This window comes from Camelina sativa, chromosome 4 (assembly GCF_000633955.1).
Source record: "Camelina sativa cultivar DH55 chromosome 4, Cs, whole genome shotgun sequence".
Lineage (NCBI taxonomy): Eukaryota > Viridiplantae > Streptophyta > Magnoliopsida > Brassicales > Brassicaceae > Camelina > Camelina sativa.
The window spans coordinates 22,387,294-22,396,703 of record NC_025688.1 but is presented as its reverse complement, the minus strand read 5'-3'; the positions used below and the strand labels follow the sequence as shown (position 1 = coordinate 22,396,703).

Here is a 9,410-nt window from a genome sequence, read left to right as displayed (position 1 = left end):
AGCGAAGCGAACGTTCGATTCCGAGACAGTGGCGAGAAAGAGAAAGAGAGAGAAAATGACTAAGAAAGCTCCCAATTCAGGGTTATCGCGGCCTTTGTCTCCGTCGTGCAGCGGAGGCTCTAATCGGTAAGTTTTGTGTATGGGGTAGGTATAGGTTACATAACAAAGTTTTGGTTTTTACCTGGTTGCTCTGATTTCCTCTGTTTAGGGTTTAAGGGTTCGGCTTAGTCTCTCTGGTGATTACTGATTAAGTGGTTAGGTAGGGAATTTGGATCAAACTGAGACGAAATTTGAGAACTCTATGCTATTCCAACGGAGATGGATGAGAAGAATTAGGGAGAGAGTATGGATGTTAGACTTTTGTTAATTTGCGTTGTGAATTTTGTTTTACAGGAACGCAGAGTTAGCTGTGAAGTCAAGTGAAAATGTGAGAAGGTCTACAAGATTGAGACTTCAGCCGTTGAGAAAGCCAAATATAAGCCAGAAGAAGAAACCTGTTAAACTTCGTTCTAAGATGCCTAAGAAACCTCCCACTGCTTTCTTTTATTTCTTGTAGGTACTCATATGATTGCAAATTGTTGTCTATTAGATTTTAATCTCAGCTGAACTTCCAGGCAGTCCTGTCTTAAAGGGAAGTTTGTCTGTGCATTTTGCCATTGGTCTTTAGGATGAGATTACTTGTGTTGTTGTTATGTGTTACTTTTAGAAAACATACAAAGAAACACCTTTTGTATTCATTTTCCTCATACTGCGTTATCTTTTTTGGTTCCGTAGGGAGGATTTCCGGAAGCAATATCAAGAGCAGAATCCGGAGGTCAAGTCCATGCATGAGGTTGTAAAGAATTACTTTCTTGTATTCAAAAGTAAAAAATTGTGATGATAATATTCACTTTGGTTCGGTTGCTGACTCTGTTATAATCTTTATTCTATTCAGATTGGGAAGTCATGTGGAGAGAAATGGAAATCAATGATATACGAGGTAACATGGGTTTTGATCTTGTGTCCCAGTTACTTTATTGTCTCTTGGAGTTTGCCAACATACTTAGCTCTCTGTCATCTTCAAAGAGTTTCCTCAATAACATTTGTTTGAATGATATGTGAATGCATGGAAATGGAATCTGAAATACTGTGAGGATAAGTAATGATTTACATGTTAGAGGTTTAGATATGCTTCTGATCTGGGTCGGCTGTTGCCATATTGCAATTCACACTCTGTAGTTTTCTTCTTCTTTTGGCGAACAATATCAATATCTCATTCTTTTTCTTCTTGCTACTCGAATGATGTTTTGCTGGTGAGACCTCGTTCGAAGTTTCTTATTCCTAGATTGTTTGTTCCTCTACTGTTTTGTAGGAAAAGGTAAAGTATTATGATATAGCCACTGTGAAGAGGGAAGAGTTTCACAGAGAAATGACAGAATATAACAAGAGAATGGTACCCATGATTCATTTATTCTTATGTGTTTGGTTAATATTTATTCACCTCAGTATCCCACTGATGCGGTGGTCAAACATCAGACTGAGCTTTTCATTTTACTGTTTATTTATGCAGGAATTAGGTGAACACGATGAATCAGAGACTGACTCAGATTATTCTTAATAGATTACCTTTTAGTTATTAGAAAACATTGTTCTAAGCCTTCTAGGATGGGTTTGTATATTTGACATTTAGAAGTTTCTGTTTCGTTGAGATCATTCCCTGATACTCATTCTTCTGTGGACTACACTTGGAGATCAATGAATACTAACCTGTTTCTTGAAAAAGATGTTCAAGTTTTGACAAGTACACTTTGGATTAATACAGACAAATTTGCAGGTACTTTTCGATTTTTTTCAGTTACAATCATTTGATATCAAATTGAAAGCCACACCTCATAGAAGATATGACGAACTCTACACCAACAAAATCTTTCATGTTAATAACTTCTGTAGGCTGATACAAAATTAGAATGTAACTTAAACAAGTCCGCTCTTCTTATCGTTGGAGAGAAGTACGAGATCAGACGAAGCCTGAATGCGACTGGCATCACTTTGGACCCTATCATGGACTGTCTCAAGCTTGTCTTTGTATTCATTGAGTTCCTCGAGAGTAAGCGCCTCGATGGACTTCTTGAATCTCCTATCCCCAGCAGACTCAAGCTTCTCTTGAGCCTTTTCGCCTCGTTTCTTCTCAGCTTCAATCTCTTGGTTGAGCGTATCAAGACGTTCACTCATCCTCTTCAGTTTAGGTCTAGTACGACGACCTCTTCCTTCTTCATCGCCACTATCTGAATCATCATTATCATCATATTCCTTCAAGAATCGATCTGCAACAGAATCGNACATCAGACTGAGCTTTTCATTTTACTGTTTATTTATGCAGGAATTAGGTGAACACGATGAATCAGAGACTGACTCAGATTATTCTTAATAGATTACCTTTTAGTTATTAGAAAACATTGTTCTAAGCCTTCTAGGATGGGTTTGTATATTTGACATTTAGAAGTTTCTGTTTCGTTGAGATCATTCCCTGATACTCATTCTTCTGTGGACTACACTTGGAGATCAATGAATACTAACCTGTTTCTTGAAAAAGATGTTCAAGTTTTGACAAGTACACTTTGGATTAATACAGACAAATTTGCAGGTACTTTTCGATTTTTTTCAGTTACAATCATTTGATATCAAATTGAAAGCCACACCTCATAGAAGATATGACGAACTCTACACCAACAAAATCTTTCATGTTAATAACTTCTGTAGGCTGATACAAAATTAGAATGTAACTTAAACAAGTCCGCTCTTCTTATCGTTGGAGAGAAGTACGAGATCAGACGAAGCCTGAATGCGACTGGCATCACTTTGGACCCTATCATGGACTGTCTCAAGCTTGTCTTTGTATTCATTGAGTTCCTCGAGAGTAAGCGCCTCGATGGACTTCTTGAATCTCCTATCCCCAGCAGACTCAAGCTTCTCTTGAGCCTTTTCGCCTCGTTTCTTCTCAGCTTCAATCTCTTGGTTGAGCGTATCAAGACGTTCACTCATCCTCTTCAGTTTAGGTCTAGTACGACGACCTCTTCCTTCTTCATCGCCACTATCTGAATCATCATTATCATCATATTCCTTCAAGAATCGATCTGCAACAGAATCGAGATCCGGTTTCCCGTAAGAGAAAGGCTTGCCCCCCGGTGAAAAGACAACAATACCCAACTCAGCGTTGCAGAGCGTGGCTAGCTCGCTAGCCTTCTTGAACAAACCTGTCCTCCGTTTTGAAAAGGTAACCTGTCTTGTGTTCATGTCTTGAACCATCTCCATCTTGATCTTTCTCCGACCCATTTGTTTGCTAAAAAAAACGGTAAGAATAAAGAGAGAAAGAGACTTTTTTTTTTTTTTTGGGCTGTGAAAGAAAGCGAATACGTTGGTGAAGAAGAAGATTTTGTGACTTGAACTTGTAATGGAGGTGGAGAATAAGAGTATCATATATAGGGTAATGGAGGAGGAGAATACACAAGGNTATCGTTGGAGAGAAGTACGAGATCAGACGAAGCCTGAATGCGACTGGCATCACTTTGGACCCTATCATGGACTGTCTCAAGCTTGTCTTTGTATTCATTGAGTTCCTCGAGAGTAAGCGCCTCGATGGACTTCTTGAATCTCCTATCCCCAGCAGACTCAAGCTTCTCTTGAGCCTTTTCGCCTCGTTTCTTCTCAGCTTCAATCTCTTGGTTGAGCGTATCAAGACGTTCACTCATCCTCTTCAGTTTAGGTCTAGTACGACGACCTCTTCCTTCTTCATCGCCACTATCTGAATCATCATTATCATCATATTCCTTCAAGAATCGATCTGCAACAGAATCGAGATCCGGTTTCCCGTAAGAGAAAGGCTTGCCCCCCGGTGAAAAGACAACAATACCCAACTCAGCGTTGCAGAGCGTGGCTAGCTCGCTAGCCTTCTTGAACAAACCTGTCCTCCGTTTTGAAAAGGTAACCTGTCTTGTGTTCATGTCTTGAACCATCTCCATCTTGATCTTTCTCCGACCCATTTGTTTGCTAAAAAAAACGGTAAGAATAAAGAGAGAAAGAGACTTTTTTTTTTTTTTTGGGCTGTGAAAGAAAGCGAATACGTTGGTGAAGAAGAAGATTTTGTGACTTGAACTTGTAATGGAGGTGGAGAATAAGAGTATCATATATAGGGTAATGGAGGAGGAGAATACACAAGGGTGCATATTTAGGAAGTTTTAATTGAAAATCTTGAATTACCTTATGTGTGCGTTGAATAAGTTTCTAATTGTGTGTTCAAAACATCCACGAATATTTAAAATTTTTCATTTTTTTCTTTCTATCGAACAGTTTGTAATTGTGTATTCAAACATCCATGGACCTTCAACAATGGCCCTTCAAAACATAGACAAAATATGGGATTCATTACCTTATAAAGAATAAAATGTCATAAATTTAGAAAGAAATTCTTTTTGTTTTATTCGACAGCTAATTAGTTTTTTTTTTTATTTTTTTATAAAGAAATTCAAATTTAGAAATTTTATTATATTCTGGTCGTTGTTCTTTGTATTGATTTTTTTTTGTGGACCCTTCTTTAATGTTATAAGATAATAGTAATCCCGCGGTATACGTGGAACAATTTTTTTAATAATTATTAAGAAAAATATATGTTGTATTTTTTGTGTTTGTTTTAATAGATTTCGGTTAATATTTAGATTATACAATTCTAAATGGATTATATTTTTATGTTTGCTACCAATTAGGATTGGCTTAACACATCTCGTTAACTCATTTGATATCAAACTAAAATTTATTGTGTATTTTACAGTAAAACCTCTATAAATTAATAAAGTCGGTACATCGAAATTTTATTAATTTATAGAGATTTTAATTTATCGATAAATTAATAAAATATTAATTCTGAAGAGATTTTTTCATTTTTATAATTTAAAAAAAAATTCTATTACAAAATAAGATATTTTTGTTATGATTCACATTTTTATAGAGTTTTCTTTATTTATAATTTTGGCTATCGTAATAGGATTGATGCTAATTTACTTAATTATCCAGATGAAAATGATAAATGTTATAAAGTTGAGGGGGTTATTGGTTTTATGATTTTAATGGATTTGGAAATCCAAACAAAAATCATATGTTATTCAATCTTTGATTTTAAAATACTTATCAAAATTATGTGTTATTGGTTTTAAGATTTATAAATACTTGTTAAAATCTCATGTTATTCATTTAATGATTTATTTTTGGATTTCAAAATCCACGTTATGTTTTGAATGAATTTGAAAGTGTAAAATAGAAGGATTCAAATCTAAGGATAAAACATGTTATTTCAAAATCCATGTGTTTTGATTTTTAAAATTTACAATTTCATATGGATTTTGAAATCAACTGTCCAATAACAGCCAGAGTTCAGAAGAAATTGCTAGTACTATCGTTCATGGTAATGAGATGCCTTTAGAACTAGTTACATATAAAAAACATTATCCCATCTAGGACTCTTAACAATTTTTGTATGCCATTTGAGAAGACAACACCAAAAGTTTTTAATACAATGAAAAAAATTAGAGATGAGTTCTAAGTTCTAACCATAATATAAATTCAAGAATATACAAACAATAATAGAGCCCTTTTCACTAAATTTTTTAAATATATATATATATATATATATTTTTATTTAGTTTATATTATTATTAATTTATGATATTGTTGGGACCATATTTTACATAAGATTTCTAAAAAAAATTATTATCTTATTATTTTATCGAATTATGTCATTTTTTACACCGGTCCAACTCGGGACCAGAAAATTTTATTAATTTATAGCGAGTATTAATTTATAGATGTTCTACTGTAGTAGACATATCCATAAAAAACTATATAATCATATTTATATAAGCTCTAATCAGCTCAATAACATGATTTATAAAAAATAAAATTTTAGCAAGTTAAAAGTATCTAAAATATTTAAATGCTAATTTATTTTAGAATTATTTTAAGTATGTTTTTGAGTATTACAAATAATAACTTCAAATTCTGATAAATGTTTAATTATCTAATCTTACAAATAAAAAGTTATTTTACCAAATGTAATTTCAAATTAATAATAAGGATCACCAAATTAATGTGTGCATTGTTTCTGTTAATGTCATCCTTTATTCAGGAAGAAAAGGTCGTGGGCGGCAGCTTTGTTAGGCTGGCTAAAGTAAAAAATTTGAGATTTTACAAATCTATAATTTCGAAGAAGTTCTTACAAACTATAAAGTATTGATCGAAGTTTTTAATTATATATGATACTACTTTGGGCTATGTTACTACAATTTTACAAAAGAAAGTAAATCCATTGAAATCTACATATAAAAGTGAACCAGTTTTTCTGATTAGGAGGAAAACCAGTTAAATCTCTATTATCTAACCTTTGCGAGCAAGTGAAAGAAAAGAAACTGATATCCTACTATTGTATATTTTTATTCCTCACCAACAAATCTCAAACATAATACGTGGAATATGTTTTGTAAAGATATGGAGTTACATATTACCCTTAAAAACACACACTGAGGACATGAGGACCAAAGGCTTGAGAGGATATTACCCTCAAGATGAGTTATGAGTATCTAGTCACCTTGAACCTATCTATACATATATGTTCTTCAATTTAGGAGCCTAAAACAAGAACGTTGACCATGAGACCTAAAATGCTTTCAAGACTCCGAATCACATTATCAAAGTCTTTTGACAATTTTCTTACAATTAATGAAATGTTTTGTAAGATCAACGAATTAGGTCAGAGTATGCTGTTGCACAGTAGTAAGTGACTGGTCCATCAATATCATAAAGCTTCTTAAATAATTCACACTTAGGTAATTTACAAGAGATAAAATCAGCATCATATTTTCAAGTTTCAACAAACCAGATACACACAACTCGATCACAAACTAAACTCACTTTCCGGGGACGAAGTTGGTGGCGAAGGCCCATGCGTTGTTGTTGACTGGATCAGCCAAGTGGTCAGCGAGGTTCTCCAATGGCCCCTTTCCGGTGACAATGGCTTGAACAAAGAATCCAAACATAGAGAACATAGCCAACCTTCCGTTCTTGAGCTCCTTCACCTTCAACTCCGCGAAAGCCTCGGGGTCAGTAGCGAGTCCCAATGGGTCGAAGCTGCCACCTGGGTAAAGCAAGTCCTCTGCTTCTCCCAACGGGCCATCTCCGGCGACTCTGTAGCCTTCGACAGCTCCCATGAGGATCACTTGAGTAGCCCAAATGGCTAAGATGCTCTGAGCATGGACCAAGCTTGGGTTGCCCAAGTAGTCCAATCCTCCGTCGCTGAAGATCTGTGAACCAGCCTTGAACCAAACCGCTTCTCCAAACTTCACTCCGTTCCGAGACAATAGCTCAGGGAAAACGCATCCTAGGGCTCCGAGCATGGCCCATCTGCTGTGGATAACTTCTAGCTCACGGTTCCTTGCAAAGGTCTCGGGGTCGGCGGATAGACCGGCAGTGTCCCACCCATAGTCACCGGGGAACTCTCCAGTGAGGTAGCTAGGTGGCTCGCCAGAGAACAGACCCAAGTACTTGACTCGGTCGGATCCGTACCATGGGCTGCCGGATGGACCGGTGGGTTTGGAGGCTTTTCGCATGGTGACTCGGCCAGTTCCAAAAACTTCAGAGGCCGCCGGAGACAGCTTAACGGCCTTTCCAGCCAAAGCAGGAGAGGAGAGAGCCATTGTAGAGGCGGCCATTGCAGTTAAGAGTGTGGTGCAAGTAAAAGGTTCTTAGGTAAGTTGTGATGAATTGGATCGTTCTGTTACGGTGATGTTTTAGGGTATTTGTAATGTGAAAAATGAAAATTTGAAACTCTAGGATTCAAGTTGCTTATCTCGGGAGATCATCATGGTCTTGATTTCTATTGGTTGTTGACATTTTTGAGCTTAGATTCTTTTGTCTTGCCGAGTTGGCATCAGTGGGTCTTGTTTTGAGTTCGGTGTTAGATAAATTAGATATCTCGTAGAGTTGTGTTAGCACACTGTAGTACCCATTGAAGGCGTGCCACGTGTCAATCTGACGTGTTTCTATCCGTTTCGAATCGTAATTTCAAGGTACACGTCATTTTATGATTCTTTTTTAAAAATAAAGTTGAATTATTTTTATTAATTGGAAAATTTACTCAAAGTTGCCAGTGGGCAAATCACAAGTGTCTTCATTGCTCTCAAGATTATGGATTAGAATCTAGGAAACANCATAGATTAGAAAAAAAAAAAAAAAAAAAAAAACAAAAAACAAAAAAAGAAGAAAGATTCTAATGGCTTCCTCCACCATGGCTCTGTCCTCCCCTGCCTTCGCCGGAAAGGCTGTGAAGCCCGCGGCATCAGATGTCCTCGGAACCGGCCGTGTGACCATGAGGAAGACTGTTGCCAAGCCAAAGGGTCCATCAGGCAGCCCATGGTACGGATCTGACCGTGTCAAGTACTTGGGTCCGTTCTCAGGCGAGCCACCGAGCTACCTTACCGGAGAGTTCCCCGGTGACTATGGATGGGACACCGCCGGTCTATCCGCTGACCCCGAGACCTTCGCCAGGAACCGTGAGCTAGAAGTCATCCACAGCAGATGGGCCATGCTCGGAGCCCTAGGCTGCGTTTTCCCTGAGCTTTTGGCTAGGAACGGAGTGAAGTTCGGAGAAGCTGTTTGGTTCAAGGCTGGTTCCCAGATCTTCAGCGACGGAGGATTGGACTACTTGGGCAACCCGAGCTTGGTCCACGCTCAGAGCATCTTAGCCATCTGGGCCACTCAAGTGATCCTCATGGGAGCTGTTGAAGGCTACAGAGTCGCCGGAGATGGCCCCTTGGGAGAAGCAGAGGACTTGCTTTACCCAGGTGGCAGCTTCGACCCATTGGGTCTTGCTACTGACCCCGAGGCTTTCGCAGAGTTGAAGGTGAAGGAGCTCAAGAACGGAAGGTTGGCTATGTTCTCCATGTTTGGATTCTTCGTTCAAGCAATCGTAACCGGAAAGGGACCATTGGAGAACCTCGCTGACCATTTGGCTGACCCAGTCAACAACAACGCATGGGCCTTCGCCACCAACTTCGTCCCCGGAAAGTGAGCGAGATAAGCTTTGTTATGTGAATGAGAGCAGGGAAAGAGAGTTTGTTTGTGATCTTTCCTATGTAAAAATTTGTGAAATTTCCATTGTCGTATCTTTTGTATGATTTATCAGAAATCGAAGCTCTTTTTCTCTTAACTGTGTTGGTGTTTTATCTAAAGACTCAATTGAATAGTACTACCAATTCTTGTAAAATTCACGCAATTGCAGATGATATATGTTCTGTATTTGGACAATCTACCAAACACGGAGAAACAAAAGGCAAATGAAACTATATATTAGAAACTTGTAGCAAAATTACAACAGAGATAAGAAAGAA

The 9,410-nt window shown here is 37.5% G+C and overlaps 6 protein-coding genes across 6 annotated transcripts; 2 read left to right on the top strand and 4 right to left on the bottom strand.

Annotated features, from left to right (window-relative positions):
• On the top strand, positions 7-1,761 carry LOC104781835 (high mobility group B protein 14-like). Its single transcript, XM_010506601.1, has 6 exons — positions 7-126; positions 394-552; positions 775-832; positions 935-979; positions 1,352-1,432; positions 1,550-1,761. The coding sequence occupies exons 1-6, from the start codon at positions 56-58 to the stop codon at positions 1,595-1,597; spliced, it is 462 nt and encodes a 153-aa protein (XP_010504903.1). The 5' UTR covers positions 7-55; the 3' UTR covers positions 1,598-1,761.
• On the bottom strand, positions 1,823-2,322 carry LOC104781834 (agamous-like MADS-box protein AGL29). The gene has a single exon (XM_019244198.1). It carries the CDS (start codon positions 2,320-2,322, stop codon positions 1,954-1,956), a length of 369 nt encoding a protein of 122 aa, XP_019099743.1. The 3' UTR covers positions 1,823-1,953.
• Positions 2,633-3,479, bottom strand: LOC104781833 (agamous-like MADS-box protein AGL29). The gene has a single exon (XM_010506597.2). It carries the CDS (start codon positions 3,454-3,456, stop codon positions 2,764-2,766), a length of 693 nt encoding a protein of 230 aa, XP_010504899.1. The 5' UTR covers positions 3,457-3,479; the 3' UTR covers positions 2,633-2,763.
• LOC109125031 (agamous-like MADS-box protein AGL29) lies at positions 3,468-4,343 on the bottom strand (the record flags this gene model as incomplete). Its single annotated transcript, XM_019244197.1, has 1 exon — positions 3,468-4,343. A coding segment is annotated over exon 1 (735 nt), but the record flags the coding sequence as incomplete, so codon positions are not given.
• Positions 6,804-7,891, bottom strand: LOC104781832 (chlorophyll a-b binding protein 1, chloroplastic-like). Its single transcript, XM_010506596.2, has one exon. The coding sequence runs from the start codon at positions 7,731-7,733 to the stop codon at positions 6,933-6,935; it is 801 nt and encodes a 266-aa protein (XP_010504898.1). The 5' UTR covers positions 7,734-7,891; the 3' UTR covers positions 6,804-6,932.
• On the top strand, positions 8,242-9,229 carry LOC104781830 (chlorophyll a-b binding protein 1, chloroplastic-like). Its single transcript, XM_019244888.1, has one exon. It carries the CDS (start codon positions 8,294-8,296, stop codon positions 9,089-9,091), a length of 798 nt encoding a protein of 265 aa, XP_019100433.1. The 5' UTR covers positions 8,242-8,293; the 3' UTR covers positions 9,092-9,229.